This window comes from Mus caroli, unplaced genomic scaffold (assembly GCF_978045245.1).
Source record: "Mus caroli unplaced genomic scaffold, Mus_caroli_1 scaffold_5, whole genome shotgun sequence".
NCBI lineage: Eukaryota > Metazoa > Chordata > Mammalia > Rodentia > Muridae > Mus > Mus caroli.
This window is the reverse complement of record NW_028227260.1, coordinates 145,459,328-145,479,305: the sequence shown is the minus strand read 5'-3', so window position 1 is coordinate 145,479,305 and position 19,978 is coordinate 145,459,328. Positions and strand designations below refer to the sequence as shown.

The window sequence follows — 19,978 nt, the reverse complement described above, 5'->3', positions numbered from 1 at the left end:
GCTGTGTGACCCATCCAATAGCTGACTGTGATCATCCACTTCTGTGTTTGCTAGGCCCCGGCATAGCCTCACATTGATTTTGTAGTATTGGGAACTGAACTTCCCACTTCATTGGCAGCTTCCGTAAGGCAGGGTCCCAGGATAATAAACATTGTTTTGATGGACAGGGCAGGAGCTTCCAGGAGTAAGAAAAAGCAGGGCCAATATCTCAGGGTACCATTTGAAGTACAGCTACCAGAACCCATTTGGTACCTGCTGAAAAGTTCAGATGGTACTTTGACACGCACCTCCTACGACTTCCTACTCAGGCAGAGTGACTCATTGTGTGTGTGGGGGGCTCCTTGTGAGGAATAATCGAAACCTCCACAGTCAGGCCCAGCCATCGTAAAGAGGCTCTCTCCATCAGTGTAGTCTCCATTAATATGGATTGAAGCATGCCCCCACTATGAAGAAATTTGTGCTTTTTCTTCAGGAAGATGTGTACTTTGAGTTCAAAAATTTGCTCAGCATGACAGACACAGTGGTGGGTTTTTAACGTCAAGAACATCAGTAGAATGTGAAAGACTTCACTAACCACCTTGTGTTTGCTACTAATTTTCTTCCTTTCCTTTCCTTTCCTTTCCTTTCCTTTCCTTTCCTTTCCTTTCCTTTCCTTTCCTTTCCTTTCCTTTCCTTTCCTTTCCTTTCCTGTCCTTTCTCCTTTTCTTTCCTTTCTCTCTCTCTCTCTCTCTCCCACTTGACTTTTATGACTTTGATCACAAAATTCTAAGAACAGGAAACCAATTACCAAACCAAACATGTAACTTTTTGAAATACCTCAGAAAGGTACATAAATATTTAAATGCTAATTTCAATAAAATAATAACCCTTGCCTCAAACTTCAGGGAGGGAGTTATTCTGAGTGGTTATGTTTTTAATACTTTAGGATTTGAATGTTCATACATACGACCACTGTTATCTTCTTCATATGTAGGTTTTTTGTTTTTGTTTTTTTACAATTTCCTCACTAGTTTTTCATAGGCTGTTACACAGCATTTAGCCCTTTTGTGGTGACTTCAGTTGTCACTCTGGCTACCAACAAAGGAACAATGCTACAGTCCAGATTCTCTCAGGAGCTTCACAGGTATGTAACGATGAACCTCTGGTATCAGATGGCTGCTGTGCATTTTGTCACCTGGCTTTCTTTTTCTTTCTTCTCACCATGCTTTCTCAAGTCCTGGCACCTCTTGATTTGTTGCTTATAATCTGTTACTGACTGGAAAATGGCTAGCCACTAGTCTTTCATGTAAACATTTCTAGAGTGCTTGCCAGGACCTAGGCACTGTGATAGCTGTGGCAGATATTTGGAGGGATGAGCCATGGCTCTCCTACCACTTACAAATCTCTTGCCTTTGCTGTTATTACATGTTTGATCACATTTTGTTAGGAAGTAGGCAAGCTAGATAGTTCTGGTTAGATGGAAGAGGGGATAGGTCACATAACTAGGGCAGTTATAATATGCTTGCTTTTAAAAGGCAATAATTATTAGCTTAGTCTTCAAGCAAACAGCTAAATGCGACAGATAAAATGACAATAAGCATTCTAAGCAGATGGAATAGGAGGTGCAAATTATGAGGGGACACAAATCTATACAATTTAATGAAAAGCAGAGGAAGGCAGCCTCCTGTGTATGTAGTTAGTTCTCAATGGAGAGGACTATTTAAGGGTAAGCAGTTTTACTACACTGTAATTGTTTTCTACGTTGTATTCAGAGCAAGTGGATTCTCTAAACAGTTAAATGTTAGATAGGGGCAATGCAATGGAGTTACATGGTTTTGGTATGTAGAACATGTAAAGGAAGAGAATCTTTTTCTCTTTGGAAGCCCAGGTAGTCAAAGATTCCATCTACAGGAAAAGAGCTTTCTGTTCCAAAATTGATAAATACTAGTAAAATTTCAAAAGTCCTTTAACCAGAAGAAAAGCTTTTTTCCATATGGAAAATCATGTATCTCTTACCTATTCACATTGTGTTTTTTAAAGTATTATAATCTTTAAAATAGTTATTTCAAAGGTATATGGAAAGGTACATTAAGAAATGACAATATTTTGACCACCAGAAAGTACTTTAGGACTAGGATGCAGCTCAGCAGAGTCCCTGCCTAGCACGTCTAAACCCTGAGTCTCACCCCCAGTGCCAACAACTGGGTGTGATGGTGTATCTGTAATCCTACTGTTCAGGCATGGAGTCAGGAGGACCACAAGTTCAGATCTTCAACTCTTTAACAACTTGGAGGCCACTCTGGACCATATAAAATTCTTTCTCAATGTAAAATAAAACCTTTTTAGAGTATAGAAAATACTAATTTTTGAATAATGAACATGTGAGTTCAATATTGTTGAAAAAATAAAAATTAGAGGAAGAGTTCATAGTCTTTAGGAAAAGAGGTGAACATGGAGGCAAACTTAGTGAATCTACCCCCATCCAGATTTGTGAAATGGTCTATGCCACAATGAATACGAACAGAATGGAGATCCAGAGTAACAGACACAAAATCATCTTAGCATATAACATAAAAGGACTGTGGCTCATTCTCTCTTATTCTCATGTTTACTGGAAATACTTAGCTAGAAAAGTATGTAAGATTAGATCTTAACACAATTTAATCTCAGGAGCAGTGTGGCAGAGAGTGATTTTTAAAATACAAGTATAAAAAAAATACAAGTATAATTCATGGTCATTTTTCAGAAGATGGCCATTGTTATTGCTGCTTGATGCTCTAGCCACAATCAAATTGAACGAACTATCTTGTGTAACAGACAGCTATTTTGAAAGTTAGGGTTTGGAAAGCATTTGAATTTAACATGAGCATTTGTTTCAATTTATTTTATGGGATAGTATCTTGCTAGGTTCTCAAGGCTGGTCTTAGACTCAAAGCAATCTTCTTGCCTCAGTCTCCTAAGTGCTGAGATTCTGTGTGTACATCACCACACCTGGCTTAACAGAGGTTTTCTGAAGGTTGGCAAATTGACTTGAAGACTCTATGCTAAAGGATATGCTTCATGAAGTTTTTATTCCTCGTGAAGCTGTTAGTATTCAGAGCACTGCCTATACCAGCAGTACAGAATGGAGAACTACAATTTGCAAAACTAAGAAATACAAGTAAACCCTGGGCACTGCTGTGGTCTGAATTCTGGAAAAGAATTCATAAAAACTCTACAATAGTGGAATCTGAATTAGCATCCACTTCTGTACTCTGGTAAAAATTTCACTTTCTATTATGGCACAGGCATTTTAAAATCATGTTTTGTTTTGGTTAATGAGAAAACCAGCCTTGTTATACTTTTCTATTTGCTCTTCACAGACATATAGGCTGATGACTTTAGCAGGCTTCTTTGATATATAGAAAAAGGAAAATGGTAGGAAATTTAAACTTAGGCATGCTGTGATCCTAAAAGGCAAACCCATTTATACTAGAGGTGACTTTATTTGTCCAGTTCAATTTCCAAATGGTAAGCTCTTTGTGCACTATGATTACAGTGCTCACTCTTCAGAGTCTCCGGGTAGTTTTTCATCATGATCAGTGTGAAATCCAGTGTTGACCATGGTTTTAAGGATGTCTGATCACATTTTCTACCACTCTGCCTTTGCTCGTTCTTTCCTAGCTATCCTTCCTTCCAATCTTCATACATATCAACCAGGTGTTGAAGGGGGAGCATGTTAAAGTGGTCTTACCTCCAGCAACAAGTCCAGATTCTCCTAACTGAATGGCCACCCCAAAGCCCCCAAGCTTAACAGGTGCCGAGTTTTCTTTTGAGGCAAGGAGAACACAGTGGGGCTGAAAAGAAAAAAAAAAGCAACAATCAAATCAAAGATAAGATTTAATGCAAAAGAGTTCAATTTGCATAAAACTAAATAATACAATATAGTTGTACTTAAAAACAAAACAAACCTTGGGAATTGGTTTGGCAAGATGGCTCACAGGGTAAAAGTCACCAAGTCTGACAACTTGGGACTCACAAAGTGGAGACTCCTACAAATTGTTTCCTGATCCCCTCAACCCTCCCTAAAATGAAAAGTACACGTATTAAGACACCTAGCATAAAAACAAATTTCAATTCTAAAAAAGTTTCTGAAGCTGAGCAGTGGTGGTGCAAACCTTTAATCCTAGCACAAGGGGGGCAGAGGCAAGTGGGTCTATGAGTTCCAGGACAGCTAGGACTACACTGAGAAACCTTGTCTCAAATTAAAAAAAAAAAAACAAAAAACAAAAAACAAATAAAAGTGTTTGAATTATTTTATATGCTTGAATTCTTTGTCCTTTTCTCACTTCTAAATTCTTTCTCTAAAGACTTTAGGAATTATTTGTTTCCAAGATTAAGCTATCACCCAGAAAGCATGGGTATTCCACAAGTGCAGATATACTTTCTTGTGTGTGTGTGTCTGTATTTGATTTAAAGTTTATATTTGTTTCAGCAGAAATGCATGGTATGCTTCTTCCTGCTACATATGTGATTTTATTTAAAGTCACTACACTTTGACCCTTAGGGAATGCCAATGGTCTTTTCTTTGTTCACCTTCCCCATCTTCTTTCTTTTCTTTATGTTTTCTACCCCAGAGTAATAGGAATATCAAATGGCTATTTTGTTGTTGTTGTTTGAGACAGGGTCTCATTATGTAACTCTGGCTGTCCTGGAACTTGTAGTGTAGACCAGGATGGCTTCAAACTTACAGAGATCTGCCTGCCTCTGTGTCCCAAGTGCTGGGATTAAAGGTATGGATGTTGGGTTTACTAACTTGAATTGAGCTGTGTTCCCAGGGATTTCTTTCTGGGCATTGCCTGTGGATCTGCTTTCCTTCCTACCTTGTGGTAACAATGTGGTTTCCCATGGGATCTTATCTTCATCTATTTCTCTATGGAAGTTTGTTGGAGGTGGTGTCAGAGAAGAACGTAGTAGTAGTGACTTTTGGTGTCTGCTCACAACTATATTCTCTGACACACCTAACAGTACATTTGGATGATTCTCAAATATAAAAAGACAGGCCTTTTAAGTTATGATATTTTTTATTCTCTTATATGATGGACCTACAAGTACTTGTAAGCCACCCAGTATGTGTGCTGGGAATTGGTATCATTTTAAAGTTTAGGTGATAAGAAAGTTGCCTTGAAACAAAGGCCCCCACCACTCTGTACAACAAAACTGAGCTAGTGTACCCACACAGATATTGATGGTGATATAAGTGGGAGTGGGAAGGATCTTATTCTTCCTAATGAGAACATCAGAAATCTACTGTGGAAAAATACATAGTCTGTCATAAAGAAAGATGAATCCTCTAATAGAAGTGTGCATAGTATATGAGAACAACAGGAAGGAAGGAAGGAAGGAAGGAGGGAGGGAGGGAAGGAAGGAGGGAAGGAGAAAGGAAAAGCTGGTATACAGATGAATAGTGAACAAACTGTCATGACAAAGCAGTGAGAAGAATGTATGCGAGCTGTGGATGCTGCTCAGTGTAGAGCTCTTTCCTAGCTCCTGCACACCTGAGAAATCATGGGCATGATGCAGGGGGAAAATTACAGCTTAGACCCAAATAGGGTCTCTTGGTCACATCGGTGGGAGCATCTTATCACCTTCCTAGGGTCAGAAGCCCATGGTACACTCTTCATAGTCTGTTGATTATGTCTTCTGAAGTTAATGTTATACTGTAATCTATGAAATTCTCATCACTATGTGGATTCTGCCATTTTCAATCAATTATCTGTCAAGAGTCATAAAATTTGAACTCCAGGTTAAAAAAAAACTATATCCATAGATACAAATGGAGAGACAATAAGCCAAAAGCATATAATGTAAAATTAGGGAACTGCTATTTTATTTGGGTGGGTGTCATAGGAGCCCTTCTTATTGTGACAAAATCCAGAGACTAGGGTGAAGAGAGAGAAAAAAAAGCAAGCCACATGGAAGCAACCTCTGGGCAGAGAAGTTAATAACTGCAAAGGTCTAGATATGTGCAGAGGCTTGATATGTATGAAGACTGGAAGGAAGGATAGCTGGGAAAGAAGCAAAGGCAGAGTGGTAGAAAATGTGATCAGACATCCTTAAAACCATGGTCAACGCTGGATTTCACACTGATCATGATGGAAAACTACCCGGAGACTCAGAAGAGTGAGCACTGTAATCACTTCTGGGTTTAGAAAGGATCATCCTGAGTACTCTGCAGACCAGTAGCTACAGGAACATAGGAATGAGAAAAAAGAGCCCCCTGAGCTGCTTAGACACGAGAGGATGGTGATATGGAGCGATGACAAGAACTTATGTTCGAAAGGTAAAGCTGGCAGGAGCTGCTGATGGATACATTGAAAGAGGAGGTGAAGCCTGAGAAGCAGGTTCTTGCAATGAGCCTTGGAGTGAAGATAAAGACACTCACTACCTTACTGAAATGGAGAATTCTAGGGGAAGTGTTTGAAAGACAGACTATTTATTAATCAGTCTTATAAGATAGGGTAGGATAGGAGCTGGGATTAGAGATGTGAATTTGGGGATCAACAGCCAAGATAATGAATGAATGAAGTTTCTGAGGGAGTGACTACTATTAGAGAAGACGATGGGAGTTGGGTCTCAGTGGGTAAATGGAGGGCAGAAAGATGAGAAGAATCTAGCAAAAGGAAACCAATGGTCAGACAGGGAAACAAGGTGAACATCAGAGTTTGCATCTCAGAAGCCATGGGAAGACATTTTTGTCAAGAAGAAATGCTTAGTAGTGATCAGTGTTACTACAGCCATATAAATTGAGAAGTGAGAACAGATGATTAGCTTTGGCGGATTGGAAGTCAATAGTATCAGTGATAAAAGTGGTATTGGTGGCATGATAGACATAAAAACGTCCATTGGACTAGGTTCTGCAGGGAATGGGTGTGGAGACAGTAAGTAACGATAAGTTTCAAAGTTTTCTGTGCTAGGAATGGAGGCAGGGGATGCAGTTAGAGGATGATGTGGAATTGAAGAAGCCCCTTTTCAATAGTGTAACACAATTGCAGGAAAATGAATAAACTTCCACATACCTATCACCTTGTATGAACAAATCCTGTTATTCTCTGAAGCTTTTTATTACACTCTTGTGTGTATGTCCTTGTGTGCATAATTGTGTGCCATGTCAGAGGACAACTTGTACATGTCAGTTCTTTCTTTCCACCATGTAGGTTCTGGGGATCACACTCAGTCATCAATCAGGCTTGGTGGCACCCACCTTTATCAGCTGAACCATCCTTCTGCCATTCTTGTTTTACTTAGCTTCATTTGTTACTCTTTAAGTATTCAAAAACCAATCATAAAATTTCACTTATTTACCAAGTTCAGAGCCTCTAACAGAGGACTTAAAAATAATGTTGTGGTATCCTTGGCAAACAGTGCAGTCAGATCTAATAATAGAGACATTCTAGAAAGTAGCAGGCTTATGCTCTTCAAAACTAGCTCTGGACTCAAAAGATTTCAGTGAAACTAAAGATGTATCACAGATAAATGTCATCTTTTTATTTTTGCTCTAAAAATATTATTAGGGCAGCTGATGAAATTTGTAACAAGGATTGTCAAATATATAATGGTATTGTTTTAATATAAATTTCCCAATTTTGATTACTGTGCTGTATAATGTAGCTTTTTCATAAGTCTAAAAGTATGTCCTGACCCCAATCCTATTTTAAAGGAACCTAAAATAACTTCTTCATGTGGTTATGCTTTTATTTTGTCATATAATGAGGCTCATTTAGTTTAATTAGACTTGTACAGTTTGGGGTTTTAATTACAGAAAATATGTCTGTACTTCCAAACTCAAAATTGCAAAACAAATTATATTCAGAGGTCTAATTTTTCTTTTCTTTTACTATGCTTCCATATTTCCCTCCTTATTTGTAGGATATTAAAAGTAAGAAATAACATACATAGAAAAATGCATACATTTCCTGTAATGTGCCCTGTAGATACAGAGGAGGTTCCTTTCTAAGTGTTTCTGTTTAATTAGGGAAACAAAGAGCAACTCCTAGGTGAGAGTGGGGAAGGAAATGAGGTTGCTGGCAGTTTGAGAAGGTCAAAGGTGTGAAAAGCTATTTCTGAGGGAGGATTAACTAGGGCAATGGCCCTTACATTTTAACACCAGAATCACACAGACTCTTGGGCCTCATCCCCAGATTTTCTGGCTTTTGGGTCTGGATGAACTTCAGTTGCAAGCTTCTGAATGTTTATATATGTATGTATATATTTATATATATACATACATATATACACACACACATATATATATATATATATATATATATGAAGAATTTTTTTATTAGATGTTTTCTTCATTTACATTTCAAGTGCTACCCCCTTTCCTAGTTTCCTCTTTGAAAAATCCCCTATACCCTCCCCCCTCACCCTGATCACACTTTGCTACTGGTCTGGAAGTCATCCTTTGAGAATTACGGGACTAAGGACATTAGAATTCACACTAAGGATTTCTAGCAGTGCAGGGGTCCCTTAAGGTTCCGGATTGCCAATCTGAAGACAGGCTATTCTGTATGGCTGTGTGCTTGTACCCAGTAGTCCTCATCTTCACTGGGGAGGTTCAGAACTGGAAGAGGTGGCAAGCTGAACTTCACTAGGGTTGGGTTTCACATAATGAGGGAATGGTGACAAAGTTCAGAATGATCAGGAACTAGAAGATAATACTCAAACCTTACATCAGCGAGAAAATGTGGCTACACTATGAGAACACTAAAAGCTGAAAAGCAATTTTGAAATGGGATGGCATGAGTGTAGGACAATAGTATAATACAAAAATAGTATTTATATTGTACTTCAGGAGATAAAAAGCACATTATGACTCATTTAGTCATGAAAATCCTGACAGAATTTTAGAAATATTTGCATATTCATGTTTGTTGCAGCAATATTGCAATATTCATAATTGCCCCAAAGCAGAGAAAACTTACATGCTTCTTGAAAGATAATAAAGAAAATGAAATATAGGCAAACATTGGAAATATGGAGCCTTAAAAAGAAAGGAAATTAGGTTACATGCTATAGGTGCACCTCAAGGATAGTAGGCTAAGTAAAATAAACAAGTCACAAAAAGGTTTTATAACGGAACTCAGTGTCACAGAATCATGGTTGCCAATGTTAAGACTAGGGGCAGAGAAAATTCGTGTATAGCGGGTTTAGAGGTTTAATTTTGCATCATGAAAATGTTATGGTGATCTGCTGCCTGATGATATAGGTACACTGAGCAGCACTGCATGATAGAGTCAAAACTGGCTATGTGGTAAATCTAGTGGTATGTGTCGCTTACCACAGTAAGAAAAAAATACTGCTGGACAGATACAGTAACCATCTTCCTTCTCAGAGATTCTCAGGGGGAAGTAAGAGTTATAAAATACTTTTATTCTAACAAACAATGTAAATTATGGTCTCACATATATTTGATTCTTAAAAAAGCTAAACTAAAAGTTCTGGGGAATATGAGGTTCAGAAGAATATTTCCAGAAATACTTACGATGTTAGATGAAGCTCAGTGAGTTAAATACTATTTAGACAAAGCTGGAGGATAACAATCAACCAAAAGGGGAAATGACACTCGAGTGCAGGGCCAGCAGTAACACAGATGAATTGATGGTGGTTAAATAGTGGACTGTGACCAGAATGGAAGCTGCAGAGCCTCATCATCTTTTCCTTGAAATAGGAGAGAGCACTTCGGCTTACTTGGGTGAGTTTACTATTGTGCTGAGGTGAGAATAGTGCTACAAATCCCACCTAGTCTCCAAATTTTAAGATGTTTTAGGAAATGAATCCATGGTCTTTAAGAAAGATACAAAATGATACTAAAATAATATAGAGAGTAAATAAAACTTCAGCAGAACCAAAGACTAAAAACAAAACAAAACAAAACAAAACCCAACTATTAGCAATGCTAGTATACTTTGGGGCAGAAAGTTCATATATTTCATGATGGTAGTAACTTCTAAAATGAATCCGGAAGGACATGGAAATTCAGGGGCTGTATTGTAAAACCCTTACAGGACACCACTCATCATTTCTTAGGAAAGAAGCACCTGCCCATTTCGGATTGTATTTTACAGTTTTATTGTATTTTATAGTTTTATTGTATTTTACAGTTTGTTGGCATCTTAGGGGACGAATGACACACTCTTCAGTTTAGGCTAGAAGGGACTCATACAGAAGATGCAATTTTCTAAACTTCAACTTGAAGCTGTTGCTAAGAGTGGTATCTTTTCTTAGCTCCAAACGGGACCCAAGGGCTGTCACAGTGAAAAGAGAAAGAAAAGGGGAAAAACAACTGTACCACATGTGAATATAAAAAAGAAGAGAACTCTAGCCAATTGCACCATCACCGGATGGAAGAGCCCAGCTGACTCAACCTGGTCTAGGGAGTTTTGGGTTTACTCCTTTTACTTCAGGAAAGCTTCAACTGTAAGTATTCTCTGATTTTTAAAAGCCACACGCAGCAGCCTTTGTTTTAGTTAAAACTTGATTATTTGACTGTTCAGAGTGAAGCTCGATGTATGCTGGTAACACTATTCTGCTATCAGCAAATCTCTGCTTTTTAGAGTCACTGAGTAAACTTCTTTGGACGACACCTCTGCTCTTCAAAGGAGACTTCTTTTTGGATAGAATAACTAAGAACAATAGTCACATTGTTTATCGGCATTGCGTAGTCATAATGATTTGCAGCTGTATTTGAATCAACTATAGTTATTTTCAGACATTGTAAATTTAATTGCAATATACTACAGATTTCCTATTTATTATCTCTTGACTTCACAATGCTATACTGTTTCCCCATCTTAAACATTTTTATTATATTTTTATTATCTTATGGTACAGACCAGTTACAATTTAAGTTTCATGTTTTGGAACTAAATAAAGAGAATACTCTAGAAAAGAAAAATAAACCACAATATATTTTTAAAAATTATTTCAAACAATTAAAAGTAAACAGTTAAGTTTACAACAAAACTAAATATAGTACTAATATCATTATTTCCCAAGTAACATGCTTTCAATTGTTCTGTATGCAGCAGTTCCTGCAGCTTCTGAAGTATGGCCTGAATAGATTCAGTCATTATTATAAGTCCATTGTCAAATAGGTATGTATTTCAACACATGATATTGATGGAAATAACACCCAAATAACATGTTACATGATCTTTTCTTGGCTACAGCCACTGAAGAAAATCTGGGAGGTAGGACAGTGGCAGTTGGGGTACAAGTGCTCACTTAGGACTGCAAACAGGAATGGGGCTTGCTGAGTAACAAACACTACCTGCTATTAGAGAATGAGTGGGACTACTGTATGAGCTACAAGTCAGCTCTGCCATGCCAACAGGCTATGCTCACTTATTTCTCATCTTCACTGGCAAATTCTTATAGCGAACAAGTAGCTTTTGAAATGTGAATAAATAGCCTTAAGAATAATTAGTGAATCCAGGTGTGATGGTGCATGCCTTTAATCCCAGCACTCGGGAGGCAGAGGCAGAGGCAGATTGCTCTTTGAGTTTGAGTTCCACGGCAGCCAGGGCTACACAAAGAAACTCTGTCTTGACCTCCCCAAATTAATTATAATACTGATGATGGTGGTGATGATGATCACTGAGTGAATGATACCAACACACCAGATGACTTATGGATGACTTATTTACTTTCTTGCTTTTGTAGTATTGGATATCAAACTCCAAGGGCTTTGTACTTCTAGGCAACTGCTCTACCATTTAGAGATGTTCCTGGCCCTCTTTTAACTTGTTCTTTTGAGGCAGGGTCTCACTAAGTTAGACAGCATTGCTGTAAACTTGTGATTCTCCTGCCCTGGACTCAAAAGGAACTGTGATTACTGGCATACATGAACCACCAAGCCCAGCTCCCAATTTACTTTAAAGGTGACACTAGTTACCAAATTTGAGACAGGCTGTAACTTGTGAATTGATTGATAATCACTTGCTGCTGGCTAGCTACTATCTGGTACTGTATGCTATGCTTCTGTTGCTGTTGAAACACACGGCTTTTGCTTTATTCTCCAACTTGACGCTAGCAGCGTCACTAATAGTGCTTTTGTCCAATTATTATTGATCACTTAATTTTACTTGCATACTAGAGCTGAAGAAATGGTCTCAGGATATGTTCTCTGCACTGATATCTTCCTAGAAACATTTTGATTATTGCTCTTTGGCCCAGAAATAAGAAATTCTGATTAATGATTTGATTCCATGAAATCTAGGTTTACTTGCATATTGTTATGGACCTAGCAAATGGAAACATTACTAACTTCCAGAGGAGCAAAGCTAGACAGTACAACCTCTTCATAAAACAACTAAAGGAGATAGTGGTAAAGGAATCCTCTTAAACTACTCTTAGTTGATAGAATTTAACATTAGTAAGGAAACGGTGATCAGTTATGATAGAAGTGAAGTTTACCAAGGCGGTTCAGGGTCTTTGAGAGTCAGAGTTGAGTCCCAACTTGGGTACTACCACTTAAGAGCTCTGAGACCACAGTACCTATGACTCTTTCCTTACCTTATACACTATTATTAACACTATATAGAGAGGTGGCTCCGTGGTTAAGAGCACTAACTGCTCTTCCAGAGGTCCTGAGTTCAATTCTCACATGGTGGCTCACAACCATCTGTAATGGGATCTGATGCCCTCTTCTGGGATATCTGAAGACAACTGCAGTATACTCACATACATAAAATAAATAGAAGTTCTTTAAAAAAAGACTATATAAAAGAAATTATATCATGTGTTCAAATAGTATCTGGATCACAGTAAGTGCTAAATAATGACTAATTGATCATTTGACCATTTAGCTCAAGTGTTCAATTTTGAGTACACACTGGATACCTCTCATATATTTTTAAACCAGTGTATCAAACCCATTCCAGAACAACTGTATCAGGGTATCTGGGAAGAAGCTAGACATTGGTATCTTCAAAGACATGCTCATCTACAGACTAGCGTACCACTGAGAATCCCTCCTACAGAGCGCTGCAGCTTTGAGTCTCTAGCTCGAAGACTTAGTACTTTCTGAGCTAGACTGCTTCATTCTGCAAAAGCATTACCTCACAAGGAGACAATACCTGTCTCTGCACTTTTCCAGTACCTGTCCTTGCTTGGATCTCTGCACACATGAATAAGAAGGGGCCTCTTCATGGCCTTGCAAAACATTTTCATCTATAGGTTAATGTGCCTATTCCATTCAACTTATATCTACAATATCTGAATTTCACTTCTTGTTTGGTGCATGGTCTTTCTTAAGTATACCACTGGGGATGCTTAACAAAAAAAAGACATTTTAGGGGAGACTATTAGCTTGGGACAGAATCCAGGTCAACAGTAACAATTTTTATTTAAAATACCACAGAATTTTGAGTTAAACCAAAGATGGGGTTAGTTTTTGCTGTGGTTATATTACATTGCTGATAGAGGACAGGGAATTGTGTTATTGTGAATACAGTTGAAGCTTCCAGTACTTGTACTTTTAACACTTTACATCTACTTTTCCAAACTCCTTCTTTCATTCAGTAATACTTATTGTGCTAAATACCTGGTACACAGAGAGGCAAACAATACAGACTTGGTTCTTAATCCTAATAGGGTTTAAAATTTATGAGGAAGAAAAACTACTTACAGATGCCTATTCCAAGTCAATTCACCTTCTTGAGTCTTATCACTTGAGTCTCAGTATCCTTTCACCTATGGATAAGATGTTTCTATCTGAGCCTCTGAGGGCTTCCTGTGCAACCACACAGCACAGGTTTCTCTCCCCATTACTGACAATGTACTTTGAAGTATCAGCAGCCTGCTACCTTTCCTAGATTGTTTCTTCCTTTTAAGTTTCAGATCACAAGAAACACGCCTGGATGTTTCTACAAGCATTGTGAAATCTGCCTTCCTGCATCTGCAACACAGTCCCAGCTCTTCCTTCATTCCTTTCTCCCTTCCTCCCAGTGCCCTTCTCTCTTTCTCCTTCCATAGTCCTAAATTGTAGAGACCTTTCTCAAGATGGCTTAACAGAGCTTCCTCCTCACCAGCCACTTCCTCTTCCTTGAAACCAAGACCTGCCTTCAGTCTGTAAACATTTAAAGCTGAATGCTACTTTCTACTAAAAGCCTGTACTTGACCAAAATATAGTTTTAAGAGAGGCTACATTTTTCCAAATATTTTCTCTCTATATAACATCCAATCAAGAAATTGATTATGCAAAGACAAATGTTACATGGTAATTCTCATTTACAGAATCTAGATATACAAATATAGTATGCAGAAGACATAAAAACAGAAGGAGGATGCGGGAGAGGAATGGATCTAAGGGAGGTAGAACAAGGAGGAATAATGAAGGTGAAGAAACACAAAGACTGCATGTTTTCTTTCATGAGGATTATACAGTTAAATACCTATCCATCCATATGACATCACAGCACAGAGGTACAATCTGGGGGAGGGAAGCAGACGATGGGCAGAGGAGAGTGGAAGTACAATGAAACAAATGTATAAAATGCCATATTTAGTGAAATAAATTTTGTATACTAAAGCTGCTTAAATTTAAAAGGAAGAAAAAAATTGAAAAATCTATTGTGCTGAGATGTGATTCAGTGGTAGAATGTTTGCCTACTATGTGCAAGGTTTTGGGTTCAATCCTCAGTACCATAAAACAATGACAACATGAAAAATTAATTATCATAATTAAGATCTACCCTTTATAGCTGGATGGTGGTGCATTCCTTTAATCCCAGCATTCAGGAGATACAGAAATGTGGATCTTTGAGTTTATGGCCAGCTTGATGTACAGAGTAAGTTCCAAGACAGCCAGAGCTACATAAAGAAACCCTGAGTTAAAAAAATCTACACTTTATTATAATGCATTTACAGTCCTCTAAAACTGATTACTGAGAACAGGGTCTCTGTCTTAATATTGTTAATATGCAATATTGTTAATATTGGTCTTAATATCCAAGCAGTATTTAAGCAAATATGTAATGTTTAGATTGATCATTAGGTACCTAGTTTTTTAAAGTTAGGGTTTTTTTTTTTTTTTCAGTGCTGAGACCTAAACCAGGATTGCACACATACTAGGCAAGTGTTCTATCACTGAGCTACAAGACCCAGGCCTCAAGACAACTATTTTGAATACTTACTATGCATCAGGGTTAAGTGTTTCACATAAAAACTTTGCATTGTTTGTTTGTTTGTTTGTTTTTGTTTTTTTTTTCGAGACAGGGTTTTTCTGTGTAGCCCTGGCTGTCCTGGCACTCACTTTGTAGACCAGGCTGGCCTCGAACTCAGAAATCCACTTGCCTCTGCCTCCTGAGTGCTAGGGTTAAAGGCGTGCGCCATCACGCCTGGCAAAACTTTGCATTTTTAACATATGAGAAAATAGGCTTAGTAATGATCATTTATCCTTGATCATGAAGTTAAATATAATTTCGAAAGTCCTGCTTTGAAGTATTTAATTTTTGTTTGTTTGTGACAAGTATGTGCCACCACATACATCTGGAAGTCAGAGAACAACTTGTAGGGACAGTTTTCTTCTATCTGGAGATCAGTTTCAGGTAGTTAAGCTTGGCACAACATTCCTTAACTCTTCTGAGCTGTCTCATCTGTACTCTATCTTACACCCACGGAAGGGATTTACAGATAAACAGGGCAGTTGCTCTAAGAAAAGAATGTGAGGAGACCTGCTTGAATTCTCCTTACATATATAGTAGGTCCCAAAAGTCAAATGCCTAAGAATTGTTCAATAGCAAGTAGCACTGGGAACAAGTAAAATTGACATACTGAAGAAGGTTCTGGTGACAATCTCAAATGATATAACCCAAGGTAAAATTAATGTTTAGTTAGCTAACCTCTTAAAATCTCGAAGTCCACAGTACTGTTTCCCATCTATATTACTGTCCTATGCTTCTAGGCTGGCAGTGGTTTACTGTCTATCTGATCTGGTTTTATTTGACCAGTATGGTCTCTGGTGAAGTGCTACAAGAATCTCTGAAAGGAGGCAGGTGCCACCTTGGTCTGTTTTGGAACTGCATATTTCTATAGATAAGTAATTTTAATACTCCTATCTTGGTCTTAGGTGAAGAAGGAAATTTAGGATCTCCTTTCTTACTCTTACTGTGAAAGGGTACATCACTACCGTGACAACATATATCAAAATGAATGGATGCCAGCTATGAGGGGACTGGGCAGAACAGGAAGCATTCCTAAAGAAAAGCAGGATCAGGAAGGGACCCAGCTCACTCATGGCTAGAAGCACCTTTATGGGATATTGAGATTCATCCTTAAAAAATAGGAGCTGCTGTTTCTTTTGACTATTTCTAGTCCTAAAACAGTATCTCTAAGAAAATATTATCATATGGTTCAATTATTTATTTTTTCTTTCAATTATTTACTTTAATATAATAAATGAAATGAGCTCTGTGTGCATGCCACAGCAACAGAAAAGGTTAGAGAGATCCTACCGTATTTACTGCTGTTTTGTGATGCAATAATGCATGTGTAGATAGCAAAATAGAACCAAGTAGAATTTAGGTCTGAAATGAAATCCTTATCTATGCTTTATGTTAAAGTAGCTGTTATTATCACAGCAAATGACCCAATGTTTGGCTTTCTGTTGTAGGAAAATCTGAAGACACAAAGAAAGAAGTACAAAGAGCATGTCATTTAGCTCTCTTTCCTGATAGTTACAGAAGACATTGAGAAGTCACACTGTAACAATGACTACTACTTCAGTTGACAGCTGGCTTTGCTCCACTCATGGAATGCACTTTATAACTAATTACAGTGACCAAGCCTCACAAAATTTCTCAGGAGTGCCAAATGTCACTAGCTGTCCAATGGATGAAAAATTACTATCTACTGTGTTAACAACCTTCTACTCTGTTATATTCCTCGTGGGACTGGTTGGAAACATCATTGCCCTCTATGTATTTCTGGGCATTCACCGTAAAAGAAATTCCATTCAAATTTATCTACTTAATGTGGCTGTTGCAGACCTTCTACTCATCTTCTGCCTCCCTTTCCGCATAATGTATCACATCAACCAAAACAAGTGGACACTAGGTGTGATTCTTTGCAAAGTTGTGGGGACACTATTTTACATGAACATGTACATTAGCATTATTTTGCTTGGGTTTATCAGTTTGGATCGCTATATAAAAATCAATCGGTCTATACAACAAAGAAGGGCAATAACCACCAAGCAAAGTATTTATGTTTGCTGTATAGTATGGACGGTTGCTCTTGCTGGATTTTTAACTATGATCATTTTGACACTGAAGAAGGGAGGTCATAATTCCACAATGTGTTTCCATTACAGAGATAGACATAATGCAAAGGGAGAAGCAATTTTTAACTTTGTTCTTGTAGTAATGTTCTGGCTTATTTTCCTACTGATAATCCTCTCATATATTAAGATTGGCAAGAATCTACTGAGGATTTCTAAACGGAGGTCGAAATTTCCAAACTCTGGCAAATATGCTACAACAGCCCGGAACTCCTTTATTGTACTGATCATTTTTACTATATGCTTTGTGCCTTACCATGCCTTTCGATTCATTTACATTTCTTCACAGCTAAATGTGTCCTCTTGTTACTGGAAGGAAATCATTCACAAAACTAACGAAATCATGCTGGTTTTCTCCTCTTTCAACAGTTGCCTGGATCCTGTCATGTATTTCCTGATGTCCAGTAATATTCGCAAAATCATGTGTCAACTTCTTTTTAGAAGGTTCCAAAGTGAAGCAAGCAGAAGTGAAAGCACTTCAGAATTTAAGCCAGGACATTCCCTGCATGATCTGTCCGTGACAGTCAAAATGCCCCAGTACAGCACTAAGGGTAACTGAGGCAAATGTACTAAAATGACTGATATAAACCAGTCTCTTCATTTCTTGAGGTTGATAAAATTATCGAACAAAGTCCTAATATTCCCAAAACTCAGATCTTTAGAAGTGATCTTTCACTTGCTTAATTGCAAAGTAGTTCAAAGCAAAGAAAAGCTTACATTAATCCCTAGATTTTAGAACTGTATGTAGAATTTTCACAGAATTCACAGAATACATTGTTAAGCTAACACTTTTAACAACGGTTACAATGTTAAGTGAAGTTCATGGATTTAACAACAAAACAGATAAAATGTCGTTTTTTTTTTTTCAAGTCACTAAAGAGTTACTAAAGTTAGGCACTTAATACTAATTTTAAATTTGTTTAAAAATAAAGTAATCTGGGGACTGAGTTGAAATGTCAGTGAATGTGAGTATTACTTCAAAATCTTACATCACTTGATGCTATATTCATTTATGTCTAAATCTCTGCTAACAGATGAAATAATAAAATTCTAATAAAAGTGAGACTGCCCACTATTGCTGCTTAAAAAAAAGGTGAAGAATTTAAATAACAGTCAAGCTAAGAACATGATAGGCTGGCAAAAGGAATGACTTAATGCAGATTCATAAATTATCCATCCACTTCACACTTTGATAGAGTGAGACACAGACTGTACACGTGATGATATGACCCAGCGAGTTCACTGCAAGGTACATCTCTTACAGGAGCATGCAGATACATCCATAAAAGCATATACACAATGATACTCATCACTCAGAACACTTAAGGATGTACAAGTAAAAGCAGAAAGAAATAAACTGTGCTTTACCACATGAAATACCTTTAACACTTCAATTCAACACATACACATCAGACATGGGGACATCGCAAAAATCGTATTGAATGGGCTGGAGAAATGTGAAGCCCTGGTATTCTTCAGATGACTTGGGTTTGATTCCCAGCACATACATGGTAGCTCACAACCATTTGTAACTCCAGTTTCAGTGGATTCTCTTCTGGCATCCTGGGGCAATGTAAACACCCATACACATTAAAAAATACTATCGAATAAAAAATAGTATTGAACAGGAAAGAAAATCATACTCAAGAGTAAAAAGGTATGGACTGTATGAAATCATTTATGTAAAATATTAAAACAGTATCATTTTCTTTACGTCCATATAAATAAAAAAATCAAAGCATGAATGATAACATATATATCATACAGACCAATTTAAACTTAATGGTCACATGTGAAGACTTTGGCACAAACATGGTAAAAGCTTAATGTATATTAAACCCAGGTACATAAGTGCTAGTCTGATAAATTTCTGAGTGAAAGATTTCCTGACAATACAGAAAACCTGGAGTTTGACATTAAAAGGTGCAAACAGATCAGGAACACAGAGTAAAGGGAAGGGACTCATCACTGACTCCTAGGTCAGTGTAGTTTGGCAAGTCAGAAGCAATATTTTCTGAGTAGTTGAGTGAACAAAGGAAGAAAAGATAGATGAACAAATAAGATGGGGAGGAAAAGAAAAAATAGGCTAATTAGCTTTCCCCCAGTCATTATTCTGGATAGAGTTGAAGAAACGTTAGACATTGCAGTCCAGACAGGAGGTAGCCTTAGAGAAACTGAAAAAAGGTTTGGCCAGTGTTTGTGTAGGTTTTGGTCTTGCTAAACACAGAACCAGAATGCCATTGTCTGAATATGTAAAAGACTGCTGTGACAAACTCCATGAATCTTTGATTAAGTTTCTATCACAGAATATGGGATTTTATTTAAAAATCAGAATGCTTTGGTACTCTAACTCTCCCAACATAGTTAGTTTTACATATAGATGACAACGACAACTCCTCCTCTTCCTCTTCCTCCTTCTTTTTTGAGAAGGAGTCTTACTATGGAGCCCTGGCTGGCCTGGAACTCACTATGTAGACCAAACTGGCCTTGAAGTCACAGAGATCACATCACATGCCTTTGTCTCCCAAGTGTTGGGGTTAAAGGTATGTGTCATGTCCAGCCTAGAATATGTCTTAAAACTCAAGTTAAGCCAGTGGCTGGAAAACAATGTCATAAAGCACTAAAAAATTTAGAATGCAGTTATGAATTATACTGGTTTAAGGAAAGTGGCAGTAG

General features: G+C 37.6%; 2 protein-coding genes across 18 annotated transcripts in view; one reads left to right on the top strand and one right to left on the bottom strand.

Moving 5' to 3' along the window:
• Positions 1-19,978, bottom strand: part of Cask (calcium/calmodulin dependent serine protein kinase) — a 328,516-nt gene that overhangs the window by 108,743 nt on the left and 199,795 nt on the right. For all 15 annotated transcript variants that reach the window (XM_085838264.1, XM_085838256.1, XM_085838257.1 and 12 more), the window contains exon 6: positions 3,713-3,815. In XM_085838264.1, coding sequence (XP_085694390.1) covers positions 3,713-3,815 — 103 coding nt within the window. The remainder of the gene's footprint in view (positions 1-3,712; positions 3,816-19,978) is intronic.
• Positions 1,054-18,520, top strand: Gpr34 (G protein-coupled receptor 34). Of its 3 annotated transcripts, none has more exons than XM_029473087.2 (4): positions 1,054-1,123; positions 10,249-10,440; positions 11,049-11,117; positions 16,637-18,520. In XM_029473087.2, the coding sequence occupies exon 4, from the start codon at positions 16,734-16,736 to the stop codon at positions 17,859-17,861; it is 1,128 nt and encodes a 375-aa protein (XP_029328947.1). In that variant the 5' UTR covers positions 1,054-1,123; positions 10,249-10,440; positions 11,049-11,117; positions 16,637-16,733; the 3' UTR covers positions 17,862-18,520. The 3 variants fall into 3 exon arrangements, with proteins under 3 accessions (XP_029328947.1, XP_021008445.1, XP_029328948.1); XM_021152786.3 differs by lacking the exon at positions 1,054-1,123 and adding an exon at positions 9,636-9,715; XM_029473088.2 differs by lacking the exons at positions 1,054-1,123; positions 10,249-10,440; positions 11,049-11,117 and adding an exon at positions 14,154-14,448.

Coding starts and splice junctions, on each gene's coding strand:
- Gpr34 (XM_029473087.2), top strand. CDS start 16,734: ATGACTACTACTTCAGTTGACAGCTGGCTTTGCTCCACTCATGGAATG.